General features: G+C 49.4%; 1 protein-coding gene and 1 long non-coding RNA gene across 2 annotated transcripts; one reads left to right on the forward strand and one right to left on the reverse strand.

Moving 5' to 3' along the window:
- Positions 1–812: 812 nt before the first annotated feature.
- LOC138916720 (uteroglobin) lies at positions 813–3737 on the reverse strand. Its single transcript, XM_070230005.1, has 3 exons — positions 3526–3737; positions 1264–1451; positions 813–959 (listed from the first exon to the last, which is right to left on the reverse strand). The coding sequence occupies exons 1-3, from the start codon at positions 3650–3652 to the stop codon at positions 927–929; spliced, it is 348 nt and encodes a 115-aa protein (XP_070086106.1). The 5' UTR covers positions 3653–3737; the 3' UTR covers positions 813–926.
- A 295-nt stretch (positions 3738–4032) lies between these two features.
- LOC138916721 (uncharacterized) lies at positions 4033–7866 on the forward strand. Its single transcript, XR_011424057.1, has 2 exons — positions 4033–4169; positions 5433–7866. It is a non-coding gene; the product is annotated as an uncharacterized lncRNA (long non-coding RNA).
- Positions 7867–19517: the final 11651 nt, after the last annotated feature.

Raw genomic sequence — 19517 nt, forward strand, 5'->3', positions numbered from 1 at the left:
GAATATGCATAGGAAGGGGTTTTTCTGTTTTCCACCTCCTTTAAAAAAAGTCCGACAAATAATTTCATGTAGCAAACATGAAGTGTGCAAAATATTTAACCCGCCATCTCTGAGGACTCCCCTCAGGGTCTGTCACTCCTCAAAGTCACCCCCAAACACCCTGGTCCCTAATCAGGGAATCGAGTGTATTCCTCCCTCCAGCCTTTGTTTTCTAAGCATCTGACAGGAATCCGATTCCTTCCATAAGTGGAGGGCAGTGTCGTGTGCTGTGTGTGACGTGAGCGACTCTGACACAGGGCCGTCCAGCCCCTAATGGTCCCTGCTGCTCTGTCAAAATTCTTGAAATAGCCACCATTTATCTTTGGGAGATGGGACTCTCTGGAAAGCTCCATCTTTGCTTGCAGGCACGTCTGGGTAGCATAACCACCTTTAATATTTCCTTTTCCACCCAAGAGCAGGATCTCAAAGGGACTGGAAGAAACAGAAGAATCTCATCACTACATGGATGGGGGTTGTGGGGTCAGCCACCACCCTATGCAGACCTCCCCTCCCTCCCCTGCAGGTCAGGTTTGATCAGGGCCTTGGTACTTTTCCATCTTCTCTCTGCCCGTGGAAGGGAGTGTGCGCTGGAAGCTGCTCTTGCCGCCTGTGGCTAGCCTGGAAGGTGGACTGGTAGGGAGACATGGGCGTGGGCCCCTTGGGGATGTGTTTGCATGCCACTGCTTCTCTTTCTGCTCCTGCTCAACCTTTCCCCAGCAGTGACAGACCGTCCCACTCCAGCACAAATTAAAAAAGAGGCAAGGGCACAAGGGTGAGATGCTTATCCTTTATTAAAGAGAGCCAGCCTAGGCTGCTGGGGACAGTGAAGGAAGCATCCTGGCAGTGGCAGGGGCTTCCAGCAACTGCAGCTCTTCAGCTTCTAAATCCTAAGCACACAGTGGGCTCTTTGCTATTTTGTCCTAAAAGAAAGAAACAAACAAACAAAACCCAATATAATAGTGAACGAACCTTAAAGTTGGACGAAGATGGTGGAACACAGAAACTTTAACATCAGATAAGAAGTTCAGTCAATCTGGGAGGAGCTAAGCTTGTAAACACTTTGATTATTTCTCAGAAGCCTCTTAAAAGGTGCGATGACTGTGCCTCCCTCCCCGGGGACATTTACATTGTGACTGTCCTCTCTGGATTGCAAAAGGGGCCGAAAAGCATCCAGGGGCTTGGGCAATCCACTGCTAAGCAGTGTGAGTGGAGGAAGCCGTGTACCATGAGCTTTAAGATGCTGTCCTTGGTGTTCTTGGGGAGGAAGTCCACCAGCGTCTTCAGCTGGGTCGTCGCAGCTTTCATGTCTGCATCAGGTTTGAAGGGTTCCACTGCAGCCTCGAAACTGGCAGGTGTGCCCAGGAAGAGGCCTTGAATGATGTCTGCAAAGCTCTGGCAGATTTCTGCAGAAGCTGGAGCACGGGAAAGAGAAAGCACATGAATCCAGGCCCCCTTTCAAGCTGGCCAGCTCCCTGGCTGGGCCCACCCCAGGTGCAAACAGCCAGGCCTGTCAGCAAGAGATAGCAGCCTTTTCGTCGATGGTGAAGGATATGAGATTGTTGATGCTCCAAGCAGCTGGCTCTTGGGCTGTGTGGATACTTCCTGGGTTGCAGCCAGCTTTCTGTGGCTTGCCTGAGCCTTCCTTGCACTTCCTGGGTTGGGGTGAGGCAAGGCGCCATTTGTTCTCTCTGTTAGATTTCTAGGCAGAGTATTGACAGCAGAAGCTGCTGGTCTGATTTTTTTTTTAATTAATTATTATTGTTTTGAAGAAGACTGGCCCTGAGCTAACATCTGTGCCAAACTTCCTCTATTTTATATGTGGGATGCCTGCCACAGCATGGCTTGGTGAGGTGTGTAGGTCCGTGCCCGGGATCCAAACCGGCAAACCCTGGGCCTCTGAAGCAGAGTGCACGAACTTAACCACTGTGCCACCGGGCCGGCCACTGGTCTGATTTTTCATGCCGTGTCGGGGATGGGAAGAGGCCACGGAGAATTTTGGCTCCCACTAGAAACAGGTCCCTGCCCTCAGGAACATGGGCAAGAGTCACCATTTCCTACTTTTTCTTCCTCCTTCTTCTCACTAAGCCTCAGATCGCGTCCTTGAGTTCTCTGCCTTGTGTGCAAATTCGGCTTCTGTGCCTGGACTCCAGGGCCCCACCCAAAGTGGGCGCTCCAAGTCAAAAACCCTCTCCGGAACCTAGACCCCTGCTTTGCAACTTACTATGTCACCGGGGAAGTTATTTTAGCTTTCTGTGGCTCCGTTTGCTCATCTGTAAAATGGGGATAATATCCCTACTTTGTAGGGTTGTCGTAAGAATGAAAAAAAAAAAAAAACTATGAAAGGGGCTCGGAACAGTGATTCACACACTGTAAGTACCAAATAAATGTTGGATATTATTGCTGGTGTTATTACCTGTGTGCTCACACATATGCACAAGTGCACCCAAGATCCACCCCAAAACATATTTCAGTCCCGTCTTTCTGAGCCACCTCCACTGTACACAACATCAAGTTCTTCTAATTAATATACTTTTCAGTCCAAAATGATGTTATTTCCCTTTAGAACGAGCATCTCTGCACAATAGCTGTTTCCACCGTCTCTTGGTTTTGGTTTTCTAACTCTTCCCTCATCCCATCTCGCCCTAGGGTCATAAAACTTATTTCCATGGGTATTATGAAACTTTCAAAGTGAGTTCACTGGAATTAGTTAAAAGAATATATATATATATATATATATTATTAAGAGATGAGGCTGTTAGGTGTTAAAAAACAGGTAGGTGACCCAATTCCCAAAAGATCCAGGGGCTTGGAGGGAAGTGTGGTTGACTGTTCTCTCCCTCTCTCTCTCTCTCTCTCTCTCCCCTCCATTCCTTTCCTCTTAGTGACAGCTGAAACTACTCAGAAACTGCTAATCTCCTTTTCGCAGAGGACAAAAATGTTTAGAGAACTCCACTCTGGGTTGGTAATTTCCCAAAGGAAACATCCTCTTCTGGAATATTCCTCTCTGCCCAGAATGGGAGACCTTGCCTTGGTTTGAGTTTCCTTTGAGACATGAGGCTTTGCAGCTCCTTCCAGCCCTTTGGCTGCCACACTGGTGTGCAGACCTCAACCTTGGAGGCTGCACCAAAGTCTCTTGGCATCTTGGGGTCTGTCCAAGTTGGGCTTTGAGGAGCTCGTTATTCCTATTCTGTTGGTCGTTGGACAAATGCATCTATGTGGGATCTCCTCCATGCCTCCCTCCAGTCTATTCCACTCCCTGGAATCCTGAGGCTGTTGGATAGGGAAGATGGGATCATTTTCAGGTTTTCTCACAGTCTCAGGGCTCTCCTCAAGTTCCCCAGATGGGCTTGTTCACTAGACCCAGCTTCCTGGCCGGGAGTCCGCGTGTCCAGGCCCTCCCAGGAGCCACCCTTTCTCCTGAGCAGAAGTGGGCGGCAGGGAGAGTTCCGGAGCCCAGCTTGGGGGAGAGGGGCTCTGGGCACTCACCAGGGCTGCAGCAGAGAGCCAGGATGGCCAGGGTGACGATGATGGCGAGTTTCATGGTGGACAGGAGGCTGGTGAGTGAGGCTCTGGCCGTGTCTCTGGATCCGGTGGTCTTGAGTGAGATGTGCATATTGAGATGCCTTCTTATATGCTCGAGGCTGCACCCAGAGAGAGGAGGACAAGGCGTGGGACCCAAATTACGGGAACACACTATATACTTGGGCATCGGATCCGTGGAAAAAGTAAATATTCTCTTTTCCCAACCCAGTTTCTGACCCCATTGAAACTGAGGTCACACAATGGGCCACTTAGGAGGGGTGGAACCCAGAGTCCTACACGGAGGCAGCAAGGAGATTGGAGTCAGAGAGCATGGAGACCTGGCTAACTGTGCCACTCTCTTTGAACCTGAGCACTGGGGCAGTTCAGTTCAACAGAAGCAATTGTAGAGGCCGCCTGGACCCAGCACCCCGGGAGAAACTGAGTGGCAGTGACAGGATGCGGACTCAGGACTCCTGATCCTCCACTGGGCTCCTTCCACCACTCCTCTCCCAGGGAGGCGGCTGAACCTCAAGCCTTGAGGATCATATGGTCCAGAGCATCACGGTAGTCACACTTGGGGGATACCCTGGAGAGAAGTATGTGGACAGGTGAGAGACTTCTCCAGAATGCCCACGACAAACCCAAGCCCCAAATCAGGCTGGAGAATGCCCTGCTTGAGCTGGGTCCGTTCCCACCTGCAACTGCTCTCAAGTCCTGCCCTCCCGATGGCCAAATCAATGGGCGCTCCAGCCCTTATCTCGCTTGATCTCTTAATGGCCTTGACCCTCTTAACGTTTCCTTCTTAAGCTGTTCTCTCTCCTGTGCTCCCACGCCTCAGTTCTTTCCTCCCCAACTTTCATTGTTCTTTACATGTTTGTTCTTTGCTCACTGTGCTTACGTGTTGGTGGTTCCAGACTTTGGCCATAGCCCCCTTCTTGCCTCCCCTCGCCACGTCCCGTGGCCACTCCCTTCCTTCTCCAATGCCAATGCCCTAGAACACAGGCCTGGCCTGGCTAAAGTGGAGTCCTAAACGGCCCCTTTGCCTCCTAGCCTGCCTTCCTCAGCCATCCTCGGAAAGGCCAGCAGAATGAGCTTTCTAAAATCCACTGATCATATCCTTCTCCTTCTTGAAACCCTTTGAAAGCTTCCTTTTTGTGGACAGGATAAAATTCAAGTGCCATTTACAAGGCCCTTGTCCACTGACCATTTGGGCATGTGGAATTTGAGCCTCGGTCCACCACTCCCATACGGTAATCTGACTCTAGCCTGGTATTTGTAGATTTGAGAACACTCCATGTTTTCCTTCATGCCGTTCTACCTTTACACAGGCTACGCCTTGGTCCTGGAATGCACATCTCCTGCCTTGTCTAATTCTCCCAATGCTATTTGTATTTCAAGATTCAATCACATGTCTGTTCACTCATTCATTCAATGAATGTTGACACCTACTGTGTGCCAGGCACTGTACTAGGACTTGGGGTAGACATGGAGAGGCACTGCCTGGAGCCCCTTCAAGAAGAACTTGCCACCTGGCTACGAGGAGTGTGGTCAGCAGAGAGCTGCCAGCTGCCAGTAACTTTCGGGTCTGCTCCAGCTGCAGACTGCTGCGTCACTCAAGTCATGCCCTTCCTGGGGCTGCTCACATCTGGTGACCCAGCAAGGAGGGCACTTCTGCACCGTGTGGGATAATTCTGGTGGGCAGGACTTACTCCAGCGCTCCCTGCCCAGTTGGCTGAGACTTTGCCAGGCCTGCATTGCAGGCCAATTTTCCTTTTGTCCAGTCCTGCTTTCCCCACTTCCCTTCACAGTTGCTGATCCCTAATGACAATCTTGCACTCCAGACTCCATCTCAGCATCTGCTTTCTTGACAGCATCAACCCACGACAGAGATGCAGCGATGAACGAAGCAGGCCTGGGTCCCTGCCTCTGTGGAGCTTCAGTCTGCTGGGGGAGACAGACAAGGAAACAGGGATGAAAACAAAATAATTGCAGGTGTGTTCAGTGCTAGGGGAGGAATTAGCATGGTGCTGGGACAGAAAAGGCTAGTGAGACTCACTCAGGTGGGGGCATCAGGGCGCTCCTCTCCAAGCAGGTGATCGATGCTGAGCCCCATATGGGGAGGGGTTCTGGGTGGAGGGGATGCCAGCACTGAGGCCACCAGGTGGGAAGGACTTGAGTGGACCTGAGGAGCACAGAGGGGCCCTTGTGCTGCAGTGAGGAGCATGTACCAGATGTACAAGCCCCGCGGGGACCAGGTCTCACAGGGCCTCCCTCTAAGGTCACGGAAAGCTCTGGAAGGGTTTTTTTAATGCTTTTTTTTATTGTGTTACGATACACGTAATGTAAAATTTACCATCTTAACCATTTTTATGTGTACAGGTCAGTGGTATTAAATATATTAACAGTGTTATGCAACCGTCACCACCATCCATCCCATAACTTTTTCATCTCGTAAAACCGAAACTCTGTACCCATTAAACACGAACTCCCCATTCTCCCCTCCTCTAGCCCCTGGAAACCACCATTCTACTTTCTAGCTCTAAGATTTGACTACTCTAAGTATCTCATATAAGAGGAGTCATGCAGCATTTGTCTTTTTGTGACTGGCTTATTTCAATAAGCGTAATGTTCTCAAGGTTCATCGTGTAGCATATTGCAGAATTTCTTTCCCTTTTAAGGCTGAATGAGATTCTAGTGTATGTATAAACACGTTTTGCTTACCCGTTCATCCCTCGATGGCCACTGGCATCGTGTCCACGTTTCAGCTATTGTGGATAATGCTGCTGTGAACATGGGCAAACAATCTGGAAGATTTTATTCAGGAGCGGGATATCTAATTTTCCTTTTGGTGAGATGGTTCCTGACTATTCTGAGAAGGGATGGGGTGGTGTGAGGGTGACAGAGCAGCTCAGCAGAAGTGATGGTGGGGTTTGGACCAGCTTACGGCAGCGGGGTGAGGATCTGAGAGACACACAGACATGCTTGGTGCTGGATAGAACAAGGCGGGTGGGGGAGAGGCAGGTGTCAGGACGAGCCCTGTGGGTTTCTGGCACGGACAGCTGGGTGCCTGAGGTACTATTCTCTGACCAGGGAAGACTCGGGGGGAAGCGGGTCGGGGATGGGAACAGAGTGAAGCCTTCTCCAACCTGTGGTTTCCGTGAGTGTTCCCTTTCACTGTGAGCGGCTATATCCCCACCGTACGCTGTTTTGACTCCACAATTGTTTACTTGTTCAGCTCTTTTACGTGATGGTTGCTAAACAGAAATCCATGGAGCATGAATTGATGAATGAGGCCTTCACATCACGTGATATTTGGAGGCTCAGAGGTGCCTTAACGTGGTTGAGAACACAGGTTCTGTAACTAGGCACCCATGAGGACTTGTGGAGTAAATTACTGTGAGTCCATACAAATAAAACACCGTGTGGCTGAAAAATCAGGATAGGAAGACCTTCTGAGTGGATGAAGAAATGACCCCCAAGGCAAGCTGCAAAGGGAAGAAAAACCAAGGCAGAACAGAATCAAAAACAGACTAAAAAGGAGCAAAAAGAAGCCACATAGGTATATGCATAAAACATCTCAGGGAATGGATGGTACGGGTTGTTTCCAGAAAGGAGAACCATGTGGAGGGATCACTGAGAGAAGACTTCACCGTAAGCCCTTTGGTCCCTTTGAATTTGGAGACGTATGAATATATCATCGATCCAAAGCAAATTTTTAAAAAGACCGAACAGATTTCACACATGCTATAACACGGACGAACCTGGAGGACGTGATGCTGAGTGAAATAAACCAGTCACAAGAAGACAAGTGCTGTATGAGTCCACTTACATGAGGTACCCAGAATCGTCAGATTCTTAGAGACGGAAAGGAGAGTGGTGGTTTTCAGGGGCTGGGGGGACGAGAATGGGGAGTTTATGTTTGTTTAATGGGGACAGAGTCATAGTTTGGGATGATGACAACGTCCTGGAAGTGAATGGTTGCACAACAATGTGAATGTGCTTAACACCACTGAACTATACACTTAGAAGTGGTTAAGAGTGTAAATTTTATGTTATATGTATTTTATCACAATTAAAAAATAATAATAATAAAAAGAGGGAGAGCAAGTTCTAGAATAAGCCTGTCTGAGTTGAATCCCAGATCCATCGGTTACTAGCTATCTTATCTTGGGCAAAGTACTTCACCCCTCTCTGTCTCGATTTCCTTGTCTGTACACTGAGCATAATGATATTATCTACTGCATTCGGCCGTGAGGATTAAATCTGTGTAACGCCCTGTAAGTGGCACCTGGCGTGGAGAATGTATTCGGTGAACGTTGTCGAGTATTGTGTTTGCACGTCTCCGTGTTGAAGGCACAAGAGGGAGGCCTTTCAATGTTGGGTTTTCTTGTTCAAGTCTACACACGCGTGACTCTGGGGAATACAGAGGATCTTGGGTAAGCTGTGCTGCTTTCACGCTGGCCTGGGCCATTAGGATGAGCTTTTCCTTTGTTCCTGCCACCCTGCTGTGTCCATCACGTATACCTGTGGGCCTAGCTGACTCCCGTGTTCCTGACCTGATCCCAGGGCAGGGGTTGATAAGTAAGGTTACTTGAGGACAGAGTGCTTCCAGGGTCCACCTGTAGGTAAGCCGTGCAAAGAGGCTTAGGGTACCCAGGAGTATTTTCACAGCTCCGTCCTTGAGCTGTAGAGTGAGGGCCTCTGTGTGTATCCTCCCCCAAGCCAGCTGTTTGACAGAGAGGGCCTCCTGGACACACGACATGACCACTTAGTGACATGGCCCAGAGGTCATGCAGAGAATGGCCCCACGAGTGTCATTTGAGACAGTTCATTGGGTCAGTAAGCTTAAAAATAGCACTCTGTGTGATATTCTCCAAGTTGTGATATAGGAATTGTGTACATCCTGTTCTTGCTCCTGCCATCTCTCTTTGGATGTTCCTTCTCTGGTTCCAAGGGTCCCCAGACAGGCGCTTCCATCCTGGCCCTTGGGAGAGCCTTACCCGGTGGCAGGGCTGTCTCTCTCCCCTGCCCAGAAGCCTGTAGAGCGCTGGCTTCTCTGACTTGCCCTGTGGAACAGTTAGGCAAAAAGTGTTAGTCAAGGCTCAGAGCTTCTCAGACTCTAACACCTGCTCCTTAAATCCCTAAACCCCACACGCTGTGAGTTCCAGGCCAGAGCCCTCAAGCCTGCCTCAGCACATCTGAGGGCTGGGAGCCACTATTTCTGGCTAGTTGTGGGCAGTCACCTGGTCACTGTGCAAAGAGCAACTGTTTGCAGGAAGACAAGCCACTCGATTCTTAGCACCCGGGGCATGGCAGTGAATTGGCATGGCTCCTGCCAGGCCCCCGAACCAAAACCACACGCCGCGTTGGCTCCTCCTGGCTCTGGGTGAGCCCTGACCCGGAGTTACTGGAGCTTCAAGGGCAGGGCCTGGCCACAGATGGGGGAGCGGCCAGGGAGCCTGCCCTAGGCCCAGCCTTCCCCTGGCTCCGGCTCGGAGGGTGTGAGCGCCTTGTACCTGGCTCTGGCCTGTGAGAAGAGCAGGAGAAAGCCTCAGCCAGAGCCTGAGGGTGGGAGGGACCCAGGGGACCCTGAAGCCCTGCCTGGGGATTTGGATTCTAATGTCTACTGGCTCCTCCTCCATGCACACAGTGTGAGTACGACACATGGGTGCCAGGTTGTGAGCCATCTTCAAGGCCCCTCAGGGAGCCTGCCCAGGTCCCCACTCAGAGGTCTGGCAGCAGTGGGGGGGGGGGGGGGGGGGGGGGGGCGGTGGTGGTTCTGGGCCAGCAGCAGCTCCCAGCTCATGCTGCTAGAAAGTATCAACTGAGACCAGATGTTTACCTCTGGGCTTGGCGCATGGCTATCCTGATGAGCAGGAAGCGGAGGTACAGCCTGTGCTGGCATCTGGCTGCAAGTCCCAGCAGGGCCCAGAAAACAGGTTGGAGGCCATGGGCGGGCCATTCTGATTCTTTCCATCCTGTTTGGCCACTGGGGGTCAGGCCACCGGCTCATGAGGTCAAGGGGTCAGCTCATGGGGCAGACCAGAGCTCAGCCTCCTCCCTCCACCCTGGGCTTCAGGCTCTGTGCTCGCTCAGGAAGCAGCCCCTGAGCACAGCAGATTTTCCCTGTGGGTGTGGTCCATTCTCTTCTGCCTCGGTGGCTCCTGGGGCTGACCCCTGCATTGACCCAGGACCCTCCCGGGAGGGCCTGGCAACTTCTGGATACTCCAGCTATTTTGTCCACTGGTCACGATGCCTAGGGCCTGTGAGTTTTTAGAGGATCTAAAAAAATGTCATGGATTTACTGGCTCCAAAATATAAAGAGAAAATCTCAAAATAGTAATTAATAAATATTTATCTAGGTAATGTTACTGCAAATAGATTGTTGCAACTCATTTCAACCATGATATAGTTATATGTAGATACAATAAAGTTTAAATCGTAGGAACCAAATCATAATTCTTCCTAGGATCAGAATTATTAAATTTATACAAGCCCCTTCAAAAGTTTACAGCCAAAATTACATTCATTATGAGAAGTTTATCTATTTGAATGTGTTTGATATAATATGGAGTGGGAACATCAAAACTAAGATTAGCGCCTCGTGTCCTGCTCGCCCAATATCCGCAGCTATGGCCATACCAGAGCACAGCCAACCGCAGAACAGGCAGCGTGGATCAGAGGGAAGAAATACTCCAGCTTTCCTCTCGTCCTATCCTCCAATCTATAGCCAGAACCTTCCACGGGCTAACCAACTGGCGTCCAGCCAGCAAGGGGGCCCAGGTTTCCTGGTCCTTAGAGGTCGGCCTCCTGAGGCACAAAACAGATCAGAGACAGGTGCAGAATGGATGGTTGGGTGAGTTCGAATATAGAATAACCAGCACATAACAGTATCGTTCTATATATTCAGCTCTGGATCTCGCTTTTCCCACTTAATACTATGTCTTGGATAGCTTTCAACTTTGGCACCTGTAGATACACTTGATTTTTCTCATGCTACACAATATCCCTTTGCAGGATGCAATCTCATCTTATATAATATAATGTAACCAGTACCATATTGACGGACACCTGGATTGTTTCTAGTTTTTGTCCTATTACAAATCACACAGTGACCTACACACCTCCTTCTGTCCTGGGGGTTCTTTCTGTGGGAGAGACCCCTGGATTTAGACATGCTGCCATTGGTATTGACTTTCCCAAGCTCATCCGTTGCCACTGCAGACGGGTTGTTGATGGTGAATGTCAGGGCTGGGAGGCGGGAGGGTGTCAGGGGTGGGATTGTCAACTGTTCTGATTTCCCACAGGGATCTTGGTCATTTTTCCAGTGCAAATTGGCCCTCAGCCCATAGATAGGACAGTAGCTGGTGTACTGAGAGTCAGCAGAGATGTTAATGTGGGCTGCTGAGAGGCATCCTGGGGGCACACATCACCCACCCCCAGCTGTGGGTTGTACCCAGACACAAAGTGACCTGGCTTTTGCTGTTTGGAGGGTTTCAGGGAGGGGTGGGGGTGCGGCAGGCTTGACCTGCTGAGGATCTGAGCACTTTCTTGGCTCCCCACCGGGCAGGGCAGACTGAGCTGAAACTTGGGAGTGGGCGGGTGGAGCGGGGCCGGGAGCTGGGGATGTGCCTCCGGAGTCCGGGGCACCCAGCAGAACCAGCAGGTTCGTTGCTCTGGGGTAGGCTCCCTCCGAGGGGTGGGGACACTCAAGTTGATGGAAGTCCCTGTTCTGCAGGCTGGAAACTGGTTCCCCTCCGTTTCACAGGCCGGCTCTGCGGATTTGGGCAGCAGATTTCGGGGTTGACAGCACATGACACGATGCACTTCTTGACCTTCCTCAGGAAGCTTCCTCACTTTCTTGCTTAATTCTGCAGGTTCTTTGTTCGGTGGCAAATCACCCGCGTCCTGTCCTCCGTTTCTGCCCTCTCCCACCTTCCCTGTCCTGTGCTTGTTCCCACCCGTAGGCTTGGTAGGTCACCGCTGGGGCCCATCTGCCCCAGCACCCTCAGGGTGCTTTGCATGGGGCTCTCAGCTGTCATGGGGCACATGAGCCGACATGGTCAGCAGACGTGGGGCAGGGCCCCGCTCTGATGCTGGCCGGCCCAGCGGCTCTGCAGGGCTGCAACTGTCCTGTGCGCACAGGGAGCAGGGAGGGGAGACAGCTGCAGGCTCCTTCTGGCTCTTGGTCTGAGGCCCAGCGATACCTCACCCAGAGGAGCCTGGTGAGCCCCTGGCCCTGCGTCCCCCACCCAACGGCCTACGCTGTCCCCTCTTATCACCACCTCACCTTCGGTCCATCAGGGTGATTCAGGGTCCTCGAAGACAGGCGCTTAGGAAATGAAATAGAAGTTCCCTTTATCTGTCAATCTCTCTGGCATCTATCTATCATCTATCTATCTATCAGGTATCTAGCTTTTTCTATCTATTTTTATAACTAACGTAGTTATATTCTATATTAATATATATTTTGTATCTAATATATATTACGTAATGTATATTTATCGCACATACATATATAAATATATAAAGATCGTATATTACATAGGATACATAATATACACTATAATGTTTATATTATAGGGGGCCGGCCCGGTGGCATAGTAGTTAAGTTCGTGTGCTCCTCTTCGGTGGCCCGGGGTTTGCTGGTCAGATCCTGGGTGTGGACCTACACACCTCTCATCAAGCCATGCTGTGGTGGTGTCCCACATAGAAGAACTAGAAGGGCTTACAACGAGGATAAACAACTATGTACTAGGGCTTTGGGGAGAAAGAAAAAAGGAAGATTGGCAACAGATGTTAGCTCAGGGCCAATCTTCCTCACCAAGAAAAAAAAAAGCATAACAAAAAGAACCTGGTGTTATGATTCATTAGAAAAAAGTTTATGTTATAACTAAAATAAAATGTAATTTCAGTCTCAAGCCTTCAGTCTGCTAAGGGGATAGAAACTTAGTCTCTGTCATCTTGGGGACCCCCTCTCCAGGGTTGTGCCTATCTTTCAGGGGGCTTGTGCGGAACCAAGGAGTTGGCAGGATTTGTGTTGGTGAAGGCATCTGGTACTTGATATCTATCACCTGTCACCAGCCTGTCCCTTGTTTGCCATCAGTCTGTGTGGGCCGCTCCTGAGTGGTCCCTCGACATCATCCACAGGCCTCCAGTTCACTGGCTTTCTCTGCCACCTCGGGGCCACTCCTGGCTGCACAGGAATCCTGCTGCTGCTCCCACGCTGTCCTGGGGCCTGGAAGTTCTGCAGTGACACCTCCGAAGGCCTGTATCATGCTCCCATTTCTTCTTGAAGGGTTCTGCCCTCTGCTCCCAGATTCTTCAAACCCATCTGGGGACTGCCACCTCACTAAGGCTTGGTCTCTCCAGTGGCTTACCTGGGGGATTTGATGCCTGGAGAAGATAATTTTTTACTGCTTCCCTACTCTAGACAACAAAAATTATTCTCAGTAATAGCTGTGAAATAAAATGAACAAAAATACAGGTCAGAAAAGAAAGGCAGATGGTGATCATTTATTTATATATTCATGAAGATCATTTCTTTTATTGAAATACACACACACACACATGTGTGTGTATATATATAAAACCATGCCAGTAAAAATAAAGATATTAGAGCACACACAAATAGGCACACATTAAAACACAACTATTTATTAATAGTTTGTAGATTTCCCTAACGAAATTTGATACTTTGGTTATAGTCCGATATATTAATATTTCATGTAAATAATTATCAAACTATATTCACCAATAAGTGAATTTTATTAAACCAAAATGTCTGCCAAAGGTAAAATGTAAGCAATTGCTCAACTGTACCACTGATATAATGTTTTATTGTTTTGATTTGTCCTTTAGTTCTAAAACAATCAACTGAAAAAGACTACGTTTGAACTTCAAAGATACTAAAATTCTATAAAAGATTTTATGTACGAACTAAAATTTTCACTTTTCCAATAAAAGTATTACACCTTATACTCTTTTACTATTTACAATTTTAAAACTCAAATAAAACCTCCAAGTGGCCTCACAGGATGACAGAAGCGCAGCAACTCAAGTTCTGTTTCGTGGTCTTTACAACCACGGTGCTTTCGTCGTTTACTTTGAATTTACGGTTTGAACGCAGGAAGAAGTAGCTCACAGGAGCCAAGTCTGAGGCCCGTTCCAAGGATTCTGCACCTTTGTGAACCGACTCTTGACACAAACGTGGCAGAGACCAGCTGTGTGACTGGGAGTTCTCAGAAATACTGTCCACACAGAATATAATGTTTATTAAAAGATAAGCCATAAACGTGCTCATTTGGAGCTTACATCTATGTTATGAAAACTCAACTGTGACCACAGCAAATGCGTAAAACTCTGGGGAGTTTGTAGGTTGGAGTATTTTGTCACTGACGTTTAGAATTGCTGGCACCTGGTGATAGTAAAAAGCATACTGACTTTTAGTCAGTCTTAATCGTTGTTTTTATTTATTTATTTTTTTGGTGAGGAAGATTGGCCCTGAGCAAACATCTGTTGCCAATCTTCTTCTTTTTGTTAGAGGAAGATTGTCAGTGACCTAATATCTGTGGCAATCTTCCTCTATTTTATGTGGGATGCCGCCACTGTGTGGCTTGACGAGCAGTGCTATGTCCCGGCCCGGGGTACGAACCTACGAACCCCAGGCTGCTGAAGCTTGGGGACTCAAGCACTGCACCACCGGGCCGGCCCTTAACCATTGTTTTTAAATCCTTTTACTGCCTGTTCCTGGAGTGGGCGGCAGGCAGGCTGCTGGTTTCTGCGGGGACCACCAACCTGAGGTAATACTTGCTTTTCACATTCCGGCCTCCCTGAGAATCCTTTCCTAGGCCAGGGGTGCTGTGGGGGCTCTGGAAGTCTGGCTGTTACACGAAACGAGCGCCTGGAGGTCTTTCCATTCCTGGGAAGGTCTAGGATTCTGAACTGCATAAGCCAGGAAAAGACGCCCTCTTTCTCTGCCTTCCCAGGGCCACCTGAATCAGAGGCAGAGCCAAGAGAAGAAAGAAAAATAAGAGAGAAATAATAGGTTACTGTTTCAAAAACTTCCCATGGCAAGTGGACGGCTTGGGAGGAATCTCCTCTGCTTGTGCCCCTGGGAGCTGGGCAGGCGCAGGGCGGCTGCACCCTACCGTGGTGGCGAGGCCCAGGTGAGGTCCTTTCTGTCTCTTTAGCCCCAGACAGCTGGGAAGAGGCCAGGCTGCCCAGGCCTGAGATGGCCGGGTGGTTCTTGGGAGTGCCTTCAGCTTGCCCTAAATCTGAACTCCGGGGAATTCTACTTCTATCCTCTGGAAGGGCCAGGAGGAGCATCAGCTCCACCCTCTGAGCTCTGGAGACGGGGTCTCAGGCCCAGAGAGATGCTGTAGTTAGCAGAGGTGGCCTAGCATGTTAGGGGCAGAGGAAGCACTTGAACCCGGCCCTGCGGCGCTCTGCCCACGAGCCTTCCCGCTGTGCTGAAGCGGAGAGCACAGCCTGGCTCCTGCTGTTTATTGCTCATCTCTAAACACACCCAATATTGTATGAGCAAACACGGTTAAATGCATGTGTGCTCTGAATTTCATGGGCCCTTGGCGCTTGTAAAAATGCTGAAAAACAACCACTCCTGGCTGTAATTCACTTTTCTCTAAAATCACTGGTGGCTCTTTTCTGGGTGGGTTCAGAAGGCCAGGAGATAAGATAACTAGAGACCACGCGTCCCTCAGTCCCAGAGGCTGGAGATGGAGATGCCCTGGCCAGGCAGGGACAACTGTGAGCAGCCTGTCCCCAGTGGCCCCGGAGAGGCCTGTGACAGACAGGTGGCCTGACCTGAAGGGACAGAAAGTGTGGGGGTTGCGTTCTTGGGGCTCTGGCTCAGCATCGGGTTCATGTCCAAGGTTAATTAAGGTCCACGTTGCCCCGCTGAGGTCTGATGAGGGGTCGGTGAGCCGAGGAGTCGAAAGAAAGATTTCTTAGACTCTCAAGATCTGGCAGTAGTGCTCTTTTATTTAGAGAATAGTGTGGAATAGCATGGGGACAGGACCCATGGGCAGTCAGAGCTTCTGCTGCCGCCGCTTCTGCTGCCCCCGCTGGCATGGGGACAGAACCCATGGGCAGGCAGAGCTGGTGCGTGGGGACAGGACCCACGGGCAGTCAGAGCTCCTGCTGCTGCCCCGAGTTGAGGGTTAGGGCTAATTTTATAAGGCATAGGTATGTGATTCATCTCTTTACAAGACAAAGGAAAGAACATGAAAAAAAGTTAAAATGGTATCAGTGCGGCTGGGGTCTGGTCATTGGGTGATCCCATGACTTTTAGCCAAGAATCAAATCGGATTAAGTAAAGGTTAGAAAGGTTAGACGCCACCACCCTAAACCAGTTACATGAGATTGCCAGACAGCAACCAACTTAAGTTCTTGCCTTCCCCATTAAGAGCTTCTAGAGATAAGACCATTCCCCCTTCTTCCTGGCACAGAGAGGGAGGCATCTTCACAGATAGAGGTTTCCCTTAGAAATGTAAATGTTTCCCAACAAAGGGGCAAAACAAATTCCACTCCTTGGAGCCTGAATCTCATCTGTAGTTTTAAAACTAACCAGCCTAAAAATCCTCATCATAAGCCATTTTAAAATTAAGCAGCCTAAAAATCCTCATCAAGGTCCATTCTCCCCAGAGCAGCCAGAATGACCTTTTTAAAAATGTAAATCAGATTACGTCATTTCTCTGTTAAACCCTTCTTGGCTTCCCACAACACTTAGAATAAAATCCAAAAATCTTACCTGGTCCATGCGACCCGGCGTGACCTGTCTTCAACCTTCTCTCAGGTCCCACCCTGTGTCACTCCCCTCTCACTCAGTATCCTGTCGCCTCCTTTCCTGCAGGGTACACAGAGCCCAGGCCACCTCCAGGCCTTAGCTCCTGCGTGCCCTCTGCCTGGACACTCCACTGCAGATTATTTTCAGATTGCGCCTTCTCTCATCATCATACAGGTGTCGCCTCATGCATCCCCTCTGCGGATAAGCCTGCCCTGGTCACTGTGTCCCCCTCCTCAGTCAGTCCGGGTCCAGAATCTGGCTTTCTTGCCTTCAGAGCCTTTGTCACCGTCGAAATGCTCTTGTTGACATGTTTATCTGTTTATTACCTGTCTCCCCCCTAGAATGTGAGCTCCACGCTCACCTCTGGTTCTCCAGGGCCCAGCACACAGTCAGTACTTATTAAATATTTGTTGAATGAATAAACAAGGCTCTGAGCCTTTCACCCTTCGGCCCCAAGCCCCTGCTCCAGCCTCACTTCCAGGTGTGCTGGAGCATTCGTGGGAGGCTGCGTATAGCACCCAGGCCCACCCCTGGGGTCTGGCCTCAGCAATTTCTGGCCTCCCGAAATGCACTCAGCTGTCTTGCCCCATCTCCACCTGCTGAAATCCTTCTTACCTTCAAGACCAAAGGCAGCCCACAAAGTCTCCTCTCACCTCTTCAGGGACAGTATGTCATTGACAGTGCCAACAGCAGCCATGACTCACACCTCCCCTCTTCCCGGCACCTTGCTGATGCCCTCTCTCATTTAACCTTCACAAGAACCCTCTGAGGTAGGTACTATTCCTGTCCCCATTTCAAAGATGGGGAAACTGAGGCCCAGAAAGTCGCCCAAGCTCTCCTAGTCAGCAAGTAGAGGAGTTAGGATCTAAACCCAGGGCGGCTGACCCCAACCCATGACCTGCACCCTCTCTGCTGAGCCTGCCTCCCTCTGGCCCCACCTCGCCTCTCCCCTCACTTGCAGCACTGGTCCCTGCAGTCTGTCTGGAGCGACCCGAGATCCCGCTGACATCCCCATCTCGAGGCTCCGAGCCCTCCTCGCTGTTCCTGGAACCTTGGCATGCTGTGCATCTCCACCACTGTTGCCGAGTGGGATTGAAAATAATTTTAGCCCTCTCTCCCCACCTCAAGCCTCTGCCCTTTCTGGGGTGGTGGAGGCGAGGCACCCTTTTTTCCCCCTTTATCTTTTATTTTATTAATTATTTTTGACAATAAAAATTGATTCCAGGGGTCGGATGTGTGGCTTGGTGGTGTGGGGACCTGGAATTGGCCACCCCAAGATATGTCTCTTTTGCATCAGGATTATTTGATGCTGATTGTTTTTGATAAACTGTGACAGGGAAGGAGGCTCTGAGGAATGGAACTAGCCCTTCGTTGGGACACATTCACATTTGTAAGGTAAATCTCTATCTGTAAAGGTGCCTCCCTCTCTGCATCAGGAAGAAGAAAGGAGATGACCTTCTCTCTAGAAACTCTTAATCAATACCAAAGGCAAAGACTTAAATCTGCATTTTATTGTGCTAGTCTGGTAACCTGCTGTAACTGACTTCCCTCCCCCTCCCAACGCTGGCATTTCTTTAAGGATTAAGCATCTTTCCTTAGGCTAGGAACTGATTGCTGGGCTCACCTGTGACCACCCATCTCCAGACAATCGACTTGCCTCCGGCTACGCCCTCTGAGATAGCAGACCATTACCTGCTGTGTCCATGAAGCACTGTTCTGACAGGGCAATCTTGTGACTATTGTGGGAGGGACTTTTCAATCACATGTGAAACACCCTGTTTGGGGGTATACAACCACTATGTGCACCCCGCTTCTTCGGTGCCCTTTCCTCCTTCTGGAAGAAAGGCCCCGGGCCATGGTTCCTCATAAAGCTTTGTTTAATTTTCTCTTGTTATTCTGTCTCACGTGAATTTAATTCATTCTCCGGCCAGACGAACCCACATTTGGGAAGAGGAAATGTCTTCCTCCCCTACAGTTTTGGCACAGTCAGCAGGATGAAATTTACCTGGCTGGACACTGCTTGCTCCTGGACTGCTGTGGCCGAGAGATCCCGGACCCCTGACGAGAGCCGGCAAAAGGTAAGAGTTCTTACCACTTCAGTCTCCCGGATCTCTGCCTGCAGGCTCCAATGGAAGCAAGAGTGGTGAGTTTTTGCTCTTCTAAATTTAGATTAGCAGGAGAAAATGTTGGTGAGGCTAGCTTCTTGGATTCAGCGATTGTAGGATTTGAGTACTCACTGGTTGTAGATCCTTTTCCTCCCAGAGATAGACTTTTCCTTGTCTCTGTCTTTTTGTTTGTCATAAGACACAGGCGTCTCTATAAGCCTGTTGTCTGGGCTTTTTGTCTTGTTCTATATCTTGAGAGCTTGGTTTTGTGACCTTTCTGGTCTCTGCCATCGGAGGATGCATGTACCGGCACGCATCTTGGCGGCCAGTCACATAGACTGGGGCTCTGGGAAAGTTTAGATGTCTTGAGAGCTTGGCTCTCTTTGTCTGGCTATGTAAGCTCTCGGGGAAGTTTGTCATAAGAGGTCCCAGTTGCTTTCATAGGGGGCCTTTGTTGTCTGAACCTTTGTTGCTTACTGTGCAATGAAGGTCTTTACTTTCTTAGGCTATTTTTGGGAGTGAATTTTCTGGATCTCTTTTGGGGACGCCTCTTTGTCCTTGGTTAAGCTTTGGTTGAGTTGCTGTTAAGATCCTATTCGTCAAATCGGCCAGATGCTGGCTCATTTACATTCGGAAAACTTCTAAATTGGGGGAAAAAAAATTGTGAGAGCTCTCATCTGGTATATTTCGGACTACCAATTCGGTTAGGTAGTTTTCTATGCTGGTTTTCTTAGTTTTCTCCTTATTTATCATTTGTGTCTCTGTTCTAATTATTTGTTTAGTTGTTACCATGTGGTTTGTATAAAAAATCTCATAGATGAGATAGTACATTTTCTGATAGCCTCGTATTTCCTTAGACTAAGCTGGTTCCATCCCTTTCCTCTTCCCCTTCTAAGTTGTTACTGTCACATCTTATTTCTTCTTGTGTTGTGAGCTTGTGGTTAAAATGACCAGATTATGTTTATTCTTGGTGTTCTCCTTCCCTTTATCTTTAATGTCATAATTAAGCATTTGCTAACCTGTTCTGATGGAGAGCTGCAATTTTT

The sequence above is a fragment of the Equus caballus genome, chromosome 12 (assembly GCF_041296265.1).
Source record: "Equus caballus isolate H_3958 breed thoroughbred chromosome 12, TB-T2T, whole genome shotgun sequence".
NCBI lineage: Eukaryota > Metazoa > Chordata > Mammalia > Perissodactyla > Equidae > Equus > Equus caballus.